The sequence below is a fragment of the Euprymna scolopes genome, chromosome 3 (assembly GCF_053919585.1).
Source record: "Euprymna scolopes isolate OS-2025 chromosome 3, ASM5391958v1, whole genome shotgun sequence".
In the NCBI taxonomy this organism is placed as follows: domain Eukaryota; kingdom Metazoa; phylum Mollusca; class Cephalopoda; order Sepiida; family Sepiolidae; genus Euprymna; species Euprymna scolopes.
This window is the reverse complement of record NC_136484.1, coordinates 52,068,763-52,087,544: the sequence shown is the minus strand read 5'-3', so window position 1 is coordinate 52,087,544 and position 18,782 is coordinate 52,068,763. Positions and strand designations below refer to the sequence as shown.

At 34.3% G+C, this 18,782-nt stretch overlaps 1 protein-coding gene across 24 annotated transcripts in view; it reads left to right on the top strand.

Moving 5' to 3' along the window:
- Positions 1 to 18,782, top strand: part of LOC145255000 (uncharacterized) — a 471,291-nt gene that overhangs the window by 388,725 nt on the left and 63,784 nt on the right. For all 24 annotated transcript variants that reach the window (XM_080113928.1, XM_080113930.1, XM_080113927.1 and 21 more), the window contains one exon: positions 3,711 to 4,926. In XM_080113928.1, coding sequence (XP_079970054.1) covers positions 3,774 to 4,926 — 1,153 coding nt within the window. In that variant the 5' untranslated portion in view covers positions 3,711 to 3,773. The remainder of the gene's footprint in view (positions 1 to 3,710; positions 4,927 to 18,782) is intronic.

Here is an 18,782-nt window from a genome sequence, read left to right as displayed (position 1 = left end):
TTGATGTATGAGCTTCCGCCACAACAACTATGTTGCTCGGAAATCCACACAGATGATTTGTTAATAGTGGTGAAGACTTTGTGTAGAACCAACCACACTTTTTGGTATTACTACTAACCTTTGTCGGGCCAGATGACTGCCACAGGACAGAGTATACAGTAGACTGCAGATTTTTACATCAGTTACCTTCTCCTAGATGTATGTTTTAATAAAAACTGGGGGTGTATCTCTCTCAGTGAAGTCAAGCACCCCCAGATACTAACCTGGAAATTTCTATGAGTTGGTACGGTACATACAGTGCCTAGCCTTATCAAATGGGCAGCCATCTGCTACTGGCAAAGATCAACATTGTTTAACTTTGGTGATCTGGCAAGAACTGGTGTATCAACGTTATTGTGCCATATATATATATATATATATATATATATATATATATATATATATATAAACATGGTGAAACAGAGTTAAATATCTTGAATTAAAAAATTATTAATCACTCTTTGGGAATAATAACTTTTTTACTGCAAGATACTTGTGTTTTACCAGTGTATATCTACTTATAGATAAAAAGCACTTTGTGTGTGTGAGAGAGAGAGAGAGAGAGAGAGAGAGAGAGAGAGAGCTCCCTATGGAGTCTGAAATAGCTGGGCCCATTGTTTTGGAATTTCATGCAAATATACTTGTGTCTGGGAGTGTTCGTAGATACTTTTGTATCAAAATGCCTCCAATAAGTAATAATAAATCGATGATTGAAAAAAAATTTTGATCAAAGTTAACACTCTCATACAGTTTAACATCACAAGTGCATTTCAGAAGTTTTATCATCGCACAAGCAGAAGTGATTGGCGTATAAAATCAGCAGTAGTTTCTTTAATAAGACAGATGTGTTAGAAATGAATGTTTCTGTTTAGAGCACAATTGAACCCTGGTATTTGACTTTTGCATTTTGAACTTTATTCAAGCCATTATATAATAATAATTTCATATAATCAACAGATTCTCTACAGTGCAATGTGGACTACAATATATTGTGGACTAAATCACTGCGAAGAGGCATGTGAAGCAAGCGCCCTTTGATTTGATTGAAAAGTAGGCGATTTCACTGATTTCGATGGCAATAAAAGTATTAGAATTGTTGAATATTTATTCAATCCTGGACAACCTCGGGTCTTCCTGCTAGTATACCTATATATAGAGAGAGAAAGAGAAAGAAAGAGAGATTGGCTCTACTTAAGATGTTAAATAAACAACTATCTTGTATCTATAACAATTCTTTGTTTTTAATTAAATCTTTTACTTTTGGTTTTGACAAAAGGTACAATAGCCCACAGAACTGTGTTCCTTCCCTTTGTATTGTCCGTGTTGTTATATGTCCTGTTAACCGCATCAACTAGACGATCACAAACACTAAAAACTCTCGCATACATGAACACTTGTATACATCCACAATTAACTGTGGATAAACACAGCAAATATTACTAGATGATCAATATAAATATATACATGTTACGCACATTCACATGAGACGTAAATACAATGAACGGTAGACAACATAAGCGGTTATACACTTGTTATTAGTGTTGGGACGATTAATCAGAAAATCAAAATTTTTAATAAATAATGTGCAATGAACAGCATTGCTTGAGGATGGTTGGAATGGGTGTTTTTTAAAAGATTTTGTGTGTCAGTCGAACATTTAAATGCATTTTGTTGAATACTTTGGATTATTGAGATTACTATTCTCAAAGTTTTATCATTCTTCTTACGAATCTTTATATCAAACTCGAGAACTTGGACAAAATTTCAAACTGAAACCTTCATAAAATACACACTTCAAAGTTCTGTATAGGTTCACAATTTGACAAGATGCACTTGAAGAAAGTCTGAGGTAACATTGGCTGGAACATTGTGAAATAACAACCAAGTAAAAAAGATGAGGAAACAGGTTAACTGGCTGGCTTTTGAATTCTGATGAAATAATACAGGTTCTTATTAAATTTAACTCGAAATGGCTGGTAAATTTTGTTAGAAATATCTAATCAAATAAGTCCAACACAGAAAAGCTGGAAGACTTATACACAGAAGACAAATTTTAATCCAACACAAATATTTCTGAGACTCTAGTCTAGCAGAGAAAAATTCTTATCCAACGCTAAAACTCACTTTCAATTTCTCAATCGACCAACTCGCTTTGAAATGTAAATAAAAGACACCTGCTCAAAATTTCTCCTTATCTTTTATTATGGCAAGCTATGGTTGATTGCATGTCGGGTCCTTTAAAAATAAGTTAGATAATGTTCATCTATTTGAACAAAAAAATGCAATTGCCATATGCTCTGAGTTTTTGGTGTTGTCTTTTTTCTCTTCTGATGATAAGCATTTAGCTTCGAAATGTCATGCCCTAAAGAGCTTTCTCCCTTATTTCACTTTCTGTAACCTTTATTGACTTGATAATGTAATAAAGTTCCTATGTAACTTTACTCTTTATCCTTTTAACTTATATAATAAGTTTTGAAAATATACTAGACTACCCATGACCCGTTGGGTCAGTAGTTTATATTAGCTATGGAATTCATGTATGAGCATGACACTTGTGACGTAAAGAAAATAGGGTTTTTTTTTACATAACAGATACATTTCTATGAAAGTATATTAAAATGAAAAATCACGAACAGATCACTCAAACATGAAAAAAAAATTCTCCCCATTCGTGTAAAGTTATCTATTTTTCCAAATAATCGCTCAAAAATCGAAATATAAACATGATTTTCCTACGAATCAAATGCAGATGAAAGTCATTTAGTAGCAAAAACGCACATGAACCTACCGATGAGAAATATAAGAATGAAAAATCCATATTGTAATCCTTCAACCAAGTTATAGAAACTTAAAATCTAAAAATAAATAATTAATAAAACCTGAAGCAAAAAAATCAAACCTAAATAAATAAAATAAAATAAAACTAATATTGAAACAGATTAGTAAATGTGTCAACAAATTCACCGTTCTCACACAACTATTTTGTGTCTAGAAATGTAAACAAAAAATAAAAAAAAGGGACGGATAGAGAGTAGTAGTAGTAGTAGTCTTGGCTTTACTACAATTGTTTTTATGTTTGTCAACGGGTTAAAGTTGTTTAGTTGTAAGAAAATAGCGACAGTATAGTTGTAATAAAGAATAGTTGCAAAACACCCCCACTCTTCCCATGTTAAATAATAATTTTGAAATAACGTTAATATTTCAGTGCGCAGGTCAAAATCTGCAAAAAAAAGCGATTTGTGTTTATTTGTTTGTTGTTATGGGTTTATGCGTGCATGTGCAACCGGATGTCGTAAACCGGAAAGTGGGTTACATCACTCGTTACAAGGTCATTTGAGTTTTATAATTATATAGATATAGCAATTAAGCTAGACAAATATTTCTGCATTTCGTCCTCCTAAGGATTCATCTGGCTAGTTAGCTCTATTTATGTAACGAACACTGTCTAAGTAAATACAGAAATTATTTACATAAAATAATTATATATATATATATATATATATATATATATTCCAGGCTAGAAATACCCAAAAGTTTTGTTTTTTACCTAAATTGAAGAAAATATGTATTTGTATGCAATGTCTCTCTTTTGATATTTTTTAAAAACCTAATTAAATAAAGGAATTCAGGAAAAAATATCTTAATTCATTTTTCCTTCCTATTTTTTGTAGGCTTCCAGCTTGGAGCTTGACATCGATCCCTGACTTAGTCTGGTTCTGCTGAATTTGCCTAGCATGTCTGAGGTGCCCCCGATACCAAGACGGAAGGATAGCTTGCCCATACCCAAAGTGCCTCCTTTGCCCCCGGTGCCAAACCGAAAGAACTACTTACCCACAAGACCACGTCCATGGTCAGTCATCCAGCTGACAAACACCACCACCACCGCCACCACCACGACTGCCATTACTACCACTACTACTGCTGCCATCACGACTACCACCAGTACTGCCACCAACACTGTTGTGACACACAGGACAAAAATTTCGTCACCAAGGAGGATGTCAGCAACTAGTCGGGTGTCGTCATCGCCTGAACTAAAGTTGACTGTCGATATCCCTGAAACGACGTTTGAAGCGCCAAACCACTATCATGAAAGCTTCAAAGCTCTTTGGGAGTTTTACAACAAACAGCAGCTTTGCGACTTGGAGATCCGAGTCGGAAAGAAATCCATCAGATGCCACAGAGTTGTTCTTGCTTGCATCAGCAATTATTTCAAAGGGATGTTCACGTCGGATATGTCCGAAAGTAAGGAAGGAATCGTCACAATACATGACATCGACGAACAGTCTCTACAATCTCTCATTACATTTGCCTACACGTCAAAGATCTCTTTGAATGTGGACAATGTTCAACACCTGCTTTATGCTTCATCAATTTTACAGATGGAGACGGTAGCACAAGCATGCTGCAATTTTATGCAAAAACATTTGCACCCAACAAACTGTGTGGGTGTGCGTAACTTTGCCGAACAACATGGTCGAACAGAACTTGTTAAGGTTACTGATGAGTATGTATTAGAACATTTTCTTGAAGTTGTAGAGCACGAGGAATTTGCCAACATGCCCTACAAGGTATTCGACGGGATCGTGAGCTCTCCGAACCTGAACGTCACCTCCGAAGTCCAGGTTTATGAGGGTGTGATGAAATGGGTCAAGCAGGACTTGTTTAAGAGGAGAGGTTATTTACCAAAGTTATTAGCAAACATTAAACTACCTCTAATGCCATTATCCTACCTCATGGACTATGTAGAAACAGAAGAGCTCTTAAAGAAAAGCTTTGAGTGCCGTGATCTTTTGGATGAAGCTAAACATTACCAAATGTCTTTGACCAATTTAGTATTGGAGGTCAAAGTTACTGAGAGGATGAAACCAAGAAGAAGCTATGCAGGTAAGTGAAACAAAAAAACCTGTTTAACGTAGTTTTATGTTACGAGGGTCATTTCAAAATGAAGATTGAAGAGGTACCATTAAACAAGTGACCGTTTTTGCTTCAGTATTAATTTTTTTTACATAATCATCATTCTCAATGCACTTTTGCCAGCAATGGGGTGGTGGCTGCACATGGGCATCTGGAATGGACGTTGTCATTCAGATCTCTGTCGCCACTCTGAAATCAACAAACTCTGTGTTCATATCAACTGCATCGGGTTCAATAGGTGCCAGTGAATGTTGATTGGTTCAATTTTTTCTGTATAAGTGCAAACTATATTTTATCTTGAGTTGTAAGCCATGTTTAGTTTCAGAACAGTTTCCGATGGTTGGTTGTTCTATACCAGTCCTGAAGGTGACTGATTCTCAGTAGACAGTTCTTGTGTTGGAAGCCACAGAGCAAAAGATTCTTCCCGTGTTGACACGAAGAAAACACATGCAAGGTCCCTTAAGAAAAGGTTTCATTTTTATGGAGCAATTCTGGTTTCTGATTTATTGGTATCAGAACGTGAATTAATTTGATCTGTCAGTTCCTAGTTGCATCGTTTATAAATAGAATCTCCCAACTGTGAGGGACCATACCCCCATTAGCCAGAAATATTGCAATATTTTAATTTACTGGTAGTTTAAAATCAATAAATGTTTATCATTTCATTAGTACGAACCGTGGAAAATTAAGTTTTAAATAAAAACAAAGTAAAAATAATAAAAAGAATCATTTTGGGCATCAGAAGATAGGCATATTATATTCTGATACCCTTAAAAGTTAATTGTTTTCTGATTCCCGATTCCAATTAATCCTCCCAACACTAATATATCTAAAAATTAATCTCCTAAAGATTGCAAAAAACTCCTGTGTAGCTCTACTCACGTATTAAGCACTGTTGAAATAAATTCTGAAAATGAATACATAAAATATATCTCCTTATAACATTCTATGTACAGAGTGACCAAAAAAAAAAAAGAAGCTAAATGGAGGCCATCTAGAACATACGCTGTAGAATGGAGAAAAAAAGGCCAAATACCCTAGTGTTTTGTTGTGATGTTTTGAATATAATAAACTAGTTATGACCAAAGTTTCATTTCATTCGGACAAAACACTAAGAAACGGGGCCTAATTAGAGGTGGGGCTGTTTTTTGGGGTCACCCTGTATATACATGAAATATATAACAATAAAAAAAAAATCTTGTTCTCATTTACTTGCCTTCTGCCGAGGGCAGAATTAGACATGTGGGGAAAATCCAGGTACCCCAAAAAGAGGCACTCTACAAATAAATACTTGATAAGATATAAAGAAGTATAAAAACTGTTTCCAAAATAACTGGATTCAGCATTAAATAACCCGAAAAGGGGTTGATATGCCGTAAAATAAACAACCAAACTAAAAAGAAGCACTTTGGATTGAGGCAAAAATAAAAATTGCCCAGTCTAGAAAAAAAAAAATGTCTTTTTCACTAACTGCAGACAAAATGACTGTTTGCTAAATAGTTTTATAAACTTAAAATTTTTTTGGAATGGTTCTTGACCAATTCAGAATCTCCAAAGCAGTGTGGTATTTATTTGTTTCTAAGGAAGCATGCTTCTCTCCTTTGATATTTTTATTTTAATGACTAGCATGGGTGCCCGGCGTTGCCCGGGTGTTTAGAGGTGTATGTTGAGCAAAAAAAAAAAAGGGCGTAATTTTTTAAACTTTGACCCCTATTATGACCCCTGAAAATTTATTGTTTTGGCCTCAAATCAAGTTATTAACGTTAGATCCATGTCCACGGAACCTATATCTAAAATTTCAAGGGTGTAGACCCAAAATTGTCGGAGGAGTTTGGTAGAGTTCTTAAAGGTCAAATCGTTGAAATTTGACCCCTTAACAGCCAAATTTCTGGCTGACACCCGTCACATCGATTTTCCCAAATCTCAGTACCCGGTATTTCAAATTTCGAGTCTATAGACTAAAAATTGACAGAGTTATTGCGTAGGGAAATGTACACAGACAGACAGACACGTTCACTTTTATAGATATATAGATTAAACTGTAGATATATTACACAAAATCAAGTATATTTAAACAAAACAAGATTTTCCGATTGCTAAAGATGAAATGAAAAAAAAAAAAAAAATAATTGTGGACTATCTCATGTTGCTGAGGGTAAAAAAATGAAGATTTTACCCATTTCCAAATGAATTATTCCAAAATCGAATATCATAAAATAGAATTAATTCATCGTTTCAAGTATATTCAGCTGACAATTATTTTTATGGCAAAATATTTTGAGAAGATTTAAATTTGATATCTATCTATCTATAAATATAAAAGCGAAAATGTATGTGTGTATGTTTGGATGTCTGCTAAAAACTTTTGACAGACGCGACGAAAATTCACAAACTCGGTATCACATCGAAGCTCCATCCTTGGCCAAAAACGTTAACTTTTTTATCCCGAAATCGACAATTTTCAACAGGGAGGGGGGGGGGGGTAACAAAAACGGTCCTCTCGTGACAATGACCGATTCTACGCATGTGTCATATGACGCCGTGACCTGATTTACTTTAAATAGTTGAAAAACTGAACAAATTTCATGTATGTCGCGTTAGCTCAGTTGGCTAAAGCCTTGGTTCATTATCGAAACGTTTTGGGTTCGAATCGTGGTGTGAGATGGTTTTTTTTTTTTTTTTCGATTTTTTTTATTTAAATATTGAACCAGTGTTATTTAAGCCATTTTTAGCCATTTTTCACGTAACGTTCGTTTTTCTGCATTTTTTTTTTTTTTTACTTCGCTTATTCTTAGCGACACCCAAAAACACCTGGGTACCCACCGATTTTTGAAATTTTAATATCGAAACAGGCTTATTTAAGCCATTTTTCACGTGTTCGTTTTTCTGTTTTCATCGTTTGTTTGCCTTACGTTAGTTTTTTTGTGTTTTTTTTATTGTTTGATCGCCACGTAGCGGGGGGGAAAAACAGAAACTGGCTTCCGCAACTTGACATTGTCGCACCTGCTAATTTCGGTTTATAAACGTCAACTTAACACACTTATCAATTCATCTGTTCCCGTGGTCGGGATGGTTAGGTCGAAGGTTTTTTTTTTTCCATTTCCTTTCCACCTCCGCATCAAACGTTCGGGGTAGAAGTCTACCTTTATACTAAAACTATTTTTTTTCTTTTACACCTCCAAACAACCAACCAACGTTTTTTTTTTTTTTTTAACAGGGTTGTTTTAATCACCCTTTTTTTTATGTCCGACATTTTCGCAAGTTATCGTCACCTTTTGATTGACTACCCTTAATTCCAATGCTCATGACTTTTTTTTGACACCTCTCTCCACCCGGGCTGCTTACTATTGTTTGGCCCCCCCCATCCTCCTGCTACTACCACTTTTTCTTTTTTTTTAACACCTCTCTCTCCACTGACTACCGGGGGGGGGGGGTTCCTTACTATACCACCTCCACACCCGGGCAATGCTGGGTATCTCCGCTAGTAATTAATTAATTAAAACGTCCATTTTATGTATAGAAAAATAATTTGCTAATTAGTATGTTTACTATAAGAAAATAAAATGTAACGTTAACCACACTGCACTTTCTACTAAGTCTTACAACTGAATTTGCAACTTACAATTATGGCCCACATAAAGCATAAGAAAAATTTGTAAGTAATTGTTCCCAGTTTTATTGTTTAAAAACTTTGTGGCATTATTACGGATGCCAAGTTGGGGGTGTTTGCTTTTCATTATATTGCACCAACTTATCAAAACAGAGACTTCAAAATCCACTGGGTTGGAAATGACACGTATTTACTATCTCTTTAGAAAGAAACCGAATATTGACTTATGATACCATTATTGTTTTTATGTAGAAGAAAGAAAAAAAAATCAGCTCTTATAACACTACACCAGAGTATGGATTAGGTGTGTATATAACTTGGTTATGTTTCATTGAACAGCAAGAATAATTCCTGTTTGTTTCTCTTGGGATCCATCTTTTCTGTTTGGTGAGCCAATGTTTGAATGCTCTCTTAGAGTGTAAAAAGAAATTCACTATAGTCTCGAACATTTTCGACTTTCAGGAGTCGTCTCCAGGCGAGTGACAAATTTAAAAAAATTGTGATTGAAATCGTTTAAAAGCACTTGGGTGTATCCCCCCCCCCCTATTAAACCCGATTGATGGTCAGTTTGTTTACGTGAAGGAGTAAGAGGGCTTCTATGATTGGGAGGCACAGGTTACGATATGAGATGGCTTGAATAACTAACAGCTCCATCTATCAACACCTAGTAGTACATGGCACCCCCAAAAATGAATTTAGAAATGTATTAATAAAAAATACTGCCAGAAAGAAAAAAAAAATGATACCCAGTTTCTATATCACTACAACGAAGATTAGGTGTATATACAAGTTGGCTTTATATATAATATGCATTCTACAATAGTCATATGGTTAGTGTTTGCTAATGGGCTGGGAAACTATGGTTCAATCCTCAATGAAATCATACAAAAAAAAAAAGAATGCGGTGCTTATATGATGGTACATATGAAATATGATAGATCAAAATAAAATGACAGTAAAACTTATCTATTATTATTTATTTTTTTTTTTTTTTTAGCTACATAAATATAGAAACTCAATTTTATAGATAGTCATCTGTAACCATTTAACATTCAGTAGAATTGATTGGTTGCTTCATGATCTCCAAGTAAGATTCGGGTCTTAATTTGACAGAAAAAGCAGCCATAATTTGGTTTCATGGTTGGGAAACTAGCCAATGAAGATTTCAAACCCTGGCTCAAAACGTTAATTGATCTTGGCTCAAAAATTGTCTATTTATTTACTGGCTGGGATATTTTCATTAATTATTTATCCAAAAACAGTTGCCCCCCCCCTTTGCCACAGATTTGATTTTAGAATTTCTTTGCATCAAAAATTGGAAGCCGAATAATAAAAAGTAATTATAGTTTCACAAGAAATATACGCATCAATGCACACAGCAGTCTAGGAGTTTTTGTGTGGCTTATTGAATCAAAATCATATCCCATTGTGGTTATTTACATGTTAATACTTTTGAGAAAAGAATGAACTTGAAATTTTCCACCAGCTTCTGGTAAAATAGCATCTTTTATTCAATTAATTAGATACAATGAATCGTTTGTAAAAATATTGCTTCAGAATTAAATAACACAAAAAGAATTGATCGAAATTTTCTTGAGGTTGAAATCTAATGGGAAACAAAACCTGACCTGTTGTTCTTGTGTAAAACTGGTATTAACTCAACTACTTCCTTAGCCGATTTCTCCATCAAAGGCTATTCTAACTTCACATCAAAACCGGCCCTTAAGATAGTCATGGACATGGAATACGTGTTTATATTAGGGATAGTTTCCCCTTTGGCAGGGACATCTCCAAAGAAGATCCCAAACATCCCTACTCATGCTTTAAAGTAGCACTTACTCACAGCACAACATTTATATTTGCCCTCTACCATCCCCGCAATGATGAAATAGCTATCTTTGAGATTATCATCAAGCAAATTGATCATACCCTGTCTGTTCTTCCCTCAGCCAACATTCATGTCTGTGGAGATTTCAATATTCACAATATTGAATGGTCCACTCAAACAAAACAGATGATGAAAGGAGATTTTACTGTGATTTCTTACTTGCTTATGACCTAACACAGGTTGTTAACGAACCCATTCAGGTGCCTGATGCTGACGGACAATTTACAAGTCTTTTAGATCTTTTTCTAACAACATGCCTTGAACTATGCTTGTCCTCAGTTCTGTTTCTGCTAGGATCTTCTTATAATAAGTGTTTCAGTTTATTTTGTCTGATTTCAATCACTCAGGTCGAAAGTTCTTCTTGGTTTCCTCTAACATTACCTCTAGACACTGCCATTTAAATCTTTTAATGGCTAATGACATCGATGAGTACCCACGATTATATATGGATTAGACTTTTTAGCCTGTTAAAAATGGCCAAAAGTTATAACCTTTTGATTTAGAATGATTGTTTTATGCTAAATTGATTATTGAATATGGTTAAATTTGTGATCATTTATGCATTAAATACTAATCCCTATTAATCCCTAACTGTACATGGAATAGATACTATAATACTTAGTTCGCTGCACCTTATAATATTGATCAATGAACTTTCTGTTTGTCATGAAAGATGATCTTCCCTGAAGCTGCCATGTTCTCTCTGCCGAAGCATCTGTTTATCGATGATTGTCACAGAAACTAGAATTATCCATAAAGGATATAGGGATTTTTATTAGAAGTTTCTTCCAGGTTCGCTGTTTTTTTTTTTTTGTCTATATGCATGCACATTAACGGGGTTACCTCATAAAGAGTGCGGCTCTTAACTATGCAAAGACATTTATTAGTTATAGAGAGACTAAATGTGGACTAGCTGCATGAAAGTGCTTTAGAGTACATCACTTAGTACTGTGTGCATGGAGACCTGTTAAGGATACCATAGATGGCCATCTCAGAAACGTACTACATGAATCTATTAACCTTAATTTTTTACATGCTTAATATATGCACTTATTTGTGGAGTTCAATGAAAAATTCACTGTTCAACTGTTTGGTTTCAGGTTGCTTCATGGCATACCAATCCTTTTTTATGCTGAAATACAATACATATTATCTATAACTGGGTGGGGAGGGGTGTATATTCTATGCAATAAAATTGTGGTTAAATAATCAACTATTCTATATACTTTCCCTGATGGATTGTTAACTATGCTGCACTTCCAACTAACGATTTCCGGGATTAAATTCAACACACTGCTGTCAAAATTTGCTACTTCAAAACTCGACACACTGTTGTCCAAAAATCGCAACTCCGAAACTCCTAAATTCGACACGTTGCAATCAGAACTTGCAACTCCACCATCCAAATTTATATCAACAGAGTCTTTGAAAAATCAGGCTTCTTTATTTAAACCAGAAGCATCACATTTGCATATCAGGTGACAAGATCATCAGTATATAAAGCAAAGCAGCAGCCGTTTTTCTTTTTGTTTTTCTTTTCTTTTGTTTTTCTTTTCTTTTGTTTTTCTTTTTGTTTGCACTAAACACCAGTCTGCTGAGAGAACAGGTTTGAAACAATTTTTAAAGCATTCAATCACAAAAATTAGAATATCTCGTGTTTTATTTTATCAGGATTAGCAATGCGTGGATAACGAATGTGTATTAATTGCTTAAGCATGTTAGTTGTAATGAAAATTCACTGCATATTATATTGGCAACAATGCATGTGTCAGATATTTTTTCCCTAGTCCCCCATGTTTATCATACGTTTTCAGATCATCTCTCATTACATCCTTAAAACATATATTCCTTAAATATATATGGTATTATCACGTTGACAACTAGTTCTTGTTTGACCACTGAAGTTAAGCAATGTTGAACCTGGTCATTACCAGATAGGCGACTATTTGGAAATACCAAGTGCTACATGAAAGAACTACCAAAACCTAATGTCATTATCTTCCCATAATCGGGATATACATGCAACTGGAGACTGCATTTGGATTTGATATTACCTTGACACTCTCTCCTTAGGAGAAAGCTGGTTCAACCTACTTAGGATGATTGCCTCTGATATACATATAAGATTTTTTCTGTTAGCAGGGAAAAATCCCGTAACCAATATTGTCTGTAGCACCTCTAACCAGCTAGATGTATTCTGGTCTAAATTCTTGACCACATATTGTTGTGAGAGTTGCCATAAGATCCTGTGTTTCTGACAAGATTTGGAGATTTCTCTCTTTACGAAGGGGCATAACCTTATCCTAAAAAATAATTTCTTCTCCGAAGGAGATAACTCTTGTCTCTACAATATATTTTCTGACAGTATTTGTATATAGTTCAACATGATAGACCGGATTAGATTTGGACTATGTATTGTCTGTTCCATAATCTGTGGTGATATCAGTTTGGCTAATCACACACCCTCTAACAATTTTATTACCAATTATACTCTTTGTTTCTCATTTTTCTAAAATTATCATAGACTAGATGTACCCAGTGTTGCTTGGTATTAAACGTAACATTAAATTCTTTAAAACAAAATGAAGAAAAAAAAAAAAAACGAAAAGAAACAAACATGTGCGAGTATTATGTTTTTTCTAAATAGTTCATTTCTTGTAAGAAAAAAAAATACTCAAGCTGAGATCGAAATCAAAACCTAAAGACAGTGAGTCGAATACAATAGCCATTAGGCCAGCTTGACACGAGCTTTAAAAAGTGTTTTCAAACCTACTTATTCTGAACATAATGTGAATGATTTGTGCATGTGCATTCGTGAAACAGTTGACAAACAAATAAAATCTGATACTCCCCCCCCCCCAACACACACAAGTAACAATTTTTCAGTTTTGACTCTTTAGCGGCCCCCTTTTTTCCAGATGAAAACTGATTTAAAAGTTTTCCACATGTCCGAATACCCTATATACCAAATTTCAAGTGTGTACATGAAAAATTTGTTGAGTATATAGGTTGTGGAGTGTCCTCACACACACGCACACACACACACACACACACACACATTCTCAATCTTAATCGCCTGTTCCTTATTTGGTATTTCATTGTGTCACATCTGTACAATTGTACTTCCAGAAAATTCTGCAAATTCTATCAGTTTTGTATGTAAGATCTGGTCAAAACGATCTTTCTAAATATCATTAATGTAATTAGGGGTGAGCCGGCTACTAACATTTATTTTCAAATCCATTATATTAATTCCGATGTAATAACGTATAAAGAGAAATAGTTTCAGATTACATAACTACGTTCACAGTTGATATTTTCATTCTATTTCTCGCTGGAATAATCTCTCTCTCTCTCTCTCTCGCTTTCTCTCTCTCTCTCTCTCTCTCTCTCTCTCACTCACTCTCTCACACACACACACACACACACACACACACACACTTGATATATTTCAAATATCTTTTGGTTGACCTGCAAGTGTTACTGACACGGACTTTGAAATCGACAAGTTCAATTCGACTGAGGATTTATTCAGAAGGGGAGGGGGGGAGTGACTTTAAAAACCTTGCGTCGAATCTTCCTAACTGAGATATTGAGGCAGATAAAAACAAAAATCTAATTTCCAGCTTCAAAAGATGCTGACTCCTAATTTTTGTTTCTGAATTTATTACTAGGGTTAGGGACTATTTTTTTGTCTTAACTCTCGAGTATATACCCGTTGATATCTTATGTTTTTATATAGTGGCGTGGTTCTCGTTGGATATATACTCAAGAGTCAAAACCATGAAAAGAATAATCTGTTGTCGTAACCCTATTTATTACACTTAAATACTAGCAAACAACTTCAAATTGTCCGGATATGAATGCAAATTTCGGTGTACATCTGCTCTGAACTTGGAATTTTTATTAAAAGCATTTTTATTACTTTTTAATTTCGATAATTTTAAAATTAAAAATAAGATGAAGTAAAATGTTATCTTTAATGCTTATTGATGTTCAGTGTGTATGTTGACTCCACAATATCATTCTAAAAAACAGTCCTAATACAAAATGACTACCCTCATTGAATCCTTTGTAAAATTTTACTTAGAAAGTTCTTTGATCTTGGTATAGATGTTTTCAATTAAATCTCCAGAGAAACAGAGCAAGATTTTGTCAAATACTTGAGGTACTCTTGGACAGAAATATCGCAAACAAATTTAACCTCGATCGTCATCCTTATTAATTCTCTATATCAATGATTGCGATTATTGTTGATTCCATGTTTACTTTTGGCAGTCTAGCAACTCTTGCTTCCTTTATTTTGTTCCTTAGTCCTCATATTCCATGAGCGATGTTTCTCACAAAGAGAAGAATTGCTGTTTTCTGGGTCAGAATCTATTCCATCTAACACTTATCATTGGCAATTTTTTAGACTTTGAAGTAGTATTTTATTTATTTATTTTTTTAGCTCCTTACATAAAATGGCTTCATGCCTTGTCTGGAGCGATTTCCATTTAAAAAAAAATAAAAATCAATGATTGTGATTACTACAATGTTGTGCTTGGTGAAGAAATGCATCTATAAAATGTTTATCTTAGCATTTTTCCTGGCAAGTTTATTTTCGGTTTTGCAAAAATGCTAAAGAATTATACAGAAATAAAAAAAAAAGACGTTGGCTTTTCCGTAGAGGAAATTTAAGTAAATAACCAATAATAAAAATGTGCTATTATCATTCACCATGAAATAAAACTTGGAAAAATACCAATTGCGTCTGTAACAATGACAAAAAACAAAAAAAAATGGGTTATTCGGAATTTTAACCTGTTGTTCTGAGAGAAGTAATTCTATTTTACTAATGTAGCTGAAAAAAAATATTTTCTCACAATTATTCAAATGTTTTAAGAAAAATTACAATATCATTGTATTTTATGCTTTTTTGTTATTAATGTTATAAAACTTTGTTACATTAAATGAAATATTTGAAAAAAATCATTTTTTCAAATAATTTTTTGCAAAGTTACCTTTAACTCCACAGTGGTATTTAACCCTAAGGCCACCATCTATATATATAAAAGGCAAAAGTGGCGCACACATTTTTGTATGTCCAGCAAAGGTTTTTTTTCAAGGGGGTTCCCAACATTGTGGGGAAACAAATAAATGAAACGGCAGAAAGCTGAACTGGCCTTCAGCCAATGTTTGTTTCTGCACCTGCTAGCAAGTCAACTTTTTGATTGGCATCGCTAAATTTCAGCGCTTTCCACTCCCCATGGCCTCGTAATGTAGCAGTAAGATGTCACGTTTTCTTTCACTTTCTTTTCTGCCCTCCGGTTTGTCACGGAATCAAGCCTCTTTCCCTACTAACACTTTTTTTCTTTTTCACCTCCAAACACCCGAACAAGGCCGGCCCCCCCCCCCGCCAGTTATTTAATCCTATAAATTTTCATTCTGTGTGTGTGTATGTGTGTGTGTGTGTGTGTGACGTGGTTTATCTCAGCCTACAAGCAACCCACCCAGGCAAGTAAGGTACCGAAATGAAGCTTATGCCCCAGCGGATGTTTTAGTGATATTTTATATCCATGTTTGGTGTATGGAAATGCAAAAAAATAACGATTTACTAAACAACGTTTTCCTTACTGGATATTTTTCCGGTACAAGGACTCAAGTTTGCCCAGCTGGGCAAACTTGGTTCTTGTAGAAGAAAAAAAGGTAATTTATAATCTATATTATGTCAAATTAGCAGATATATGCAGTAATCTTAGTCATATCGTGTTCAATGATTGCAACAGGAACATCACTTTATGCATTGATTGACAGCCTTTTTATAAATTCTCATGGAGGCTTGATTCTTGTTATAAGGATGATAACAATATTTTTATTTTAAATATAATTTTTACTTGCAGACACTTAGTATTTTATGCTTATGCAATTTTCTCTATGTACATTACTGTCAGGAGATCTTCATCAATTTCAGTTTATAAAATAATTGTTTAATCAAAATTATTATCAACCAAGCTACATTATACAATTACATGCTCCCTTGGGGTCCTATTTCGAAATATTCCAGGAAACCAGAAATAATCTGCCTGTCAAAAGTGGTCATCGACGAGAGTTTGCGCCAGCCAACATTTCGTCCCCTTCTCGCCGTCAAAAATTTAATAACACATGAGTTATCCCGATTTTTAACTTAGAAATGTTGCCTATGAGCTTCAGAAGGGTTATGTCACTTATCAGGGCATTTAAACAGAGTTTGCATGACAATATCTAACTAGAGAAAAGTAAAGATGACACCTTTGGTTAGAGAAGAAAAAAAAACACACTAATATAATCCTTCTTTTTTTTCCGAAACTCGCATTATATACAAGTCGACGACAATTCAACTTCCAAAGTTAAGTAATACAAAAAGCATGAAACAGCTGACAGTCTCTTTCAAGATGGTTCATGTAATGTCGATGCACAAGTACGCTAAAACCAATCCATCCAAAGAATTTCGTAATTTCTCTTCTCCCTATATTACCACTTGCTTGTTAATAACAGATCCAAAATCATTCGACAGGATCTTACCAGCAGCTGACTGACTGATGTGGATCGTCACAATACATATCTGAAAACCTGAAGAGCAAAAAATTATTATATTGGGAGAAACTAGATTAATCATAAATTCATTTAATAACAGAAAATATAAATGTAGCATAAGAATCTTAAATTAATTTCGGGCTATTCAAAGATAGTGCAAATTCCCAAGTAGTTAAGTAGAGAATCTTAAAATGTGAAAAAAAGTGTATATTTTTAGATGACCTATGTGGATTATGTCTTAATGAAAAACTAGAAATTGTAAAGGTGTAAAAAAACATGGTTGATACAAGGAAACTATAAAGTACTAGCAGGGAGACCCGACATTGCTCGGGATTTACTAACGATCAACGAATATTTCACCCTTCCATATTTTATTGCTATCGAAATCAGTGTAATCGCCTATTTTTCAATCAAATTGAGGTGCACAGAGAGGAAGCTTTGTATTCCTCCTCCACACTGACTTACTCCATAATACATTGCATTGTAGAGAACCTATTGTTGATTTTATAAAATTATTTTTATATATAATGGCTAGAATCAAAGTTTAAAATGCAAAAATCAGGTATGTATCAATTGTGCTCTAAACAGAAACATTCATTTAAAACATGCCCCTGCCATATAAAAGAACCTACTGTTGATTTTATATGCCGGGCACATTTGTTTCTGTGGTGATAAAACTTCTCAAATGCGCTTGTGACGTTAGACTGTGTTTAACTGGTAACTTTGGTCAAAATCAGACTATTCTACTTTGATGATTTTTTTTTTTATCATCGGAGGCATTCCAGTACAAAACCTATTTAAGAACACTCCCAGACACATGAGGTACATTTGTGTGATATTTCAAAACAATCAGCTCAGCCGTTTTGGAGTCCATAGGGAAGGAACTCACAAACACAGACAAATTTCCTTTTATATCATAGGAGAGATAGATAGATAGATAGACACTGGACAAATTTTGATAAGATTCTATAGTGATGTTACCAAACCGTTTGTGCAATTAATAATGCAATGTGCAACAATTAGTGCAGTGGTGTGCATATATTACTTATCTAAAATAAAGATTGATGACTTAAAAAAAATCTAGGATTTTTTTTCTCCAGAACTATATGTTACTGAATTTATTTATTATTTTTTGTCCATATATTATAACATTAATCAGAAAATCAGATTGAAACTAGCTCCATTCCAAAAACTGAACCGGTAAAACCTAATGTGGTATTAGCCCAAGGCAAGCTATGCCAGTTTCCTCCAAAGGAGGAAGTTTACAGGGAATATCAAATTCGCAAGCGATTCCCAGCCACATGTTTATCCTGGTCATGGGAAGATGACATACAGCACCTAGCATTCCCAAATGGTCAACCATCTCGTACTGACCAGGTTCCATATTGTTTAACTTTGATTTTTCAACGTGATTATTACATTATGCTTATTCATAAGCAATTTATAATTACTAGTGAGACCTGTGGAAATTCCACAGACTCTTTCATATGTATGTTGGCATTCTGTGGATATTTAGTGTAAATGGAGACGCTCTGATATTATTGTAGCTCTTTTGTTAAAACTGCAAAAGTATTTATCTAAGCTAACAAAGATGTCCGGCGTAACTCGCTCGTAAAGTACACTTAAGTATGATATCTTAATTGTTACAGATTTCGTATATATTATTATAGAGCTAATGTTCTATCAATCTTTATATATTATAAAGTTGCGATTTCAAAAGTAAAAATATATATCCATATGACTTGAGTGTATCAGCTTGAATCGAAACCAAAA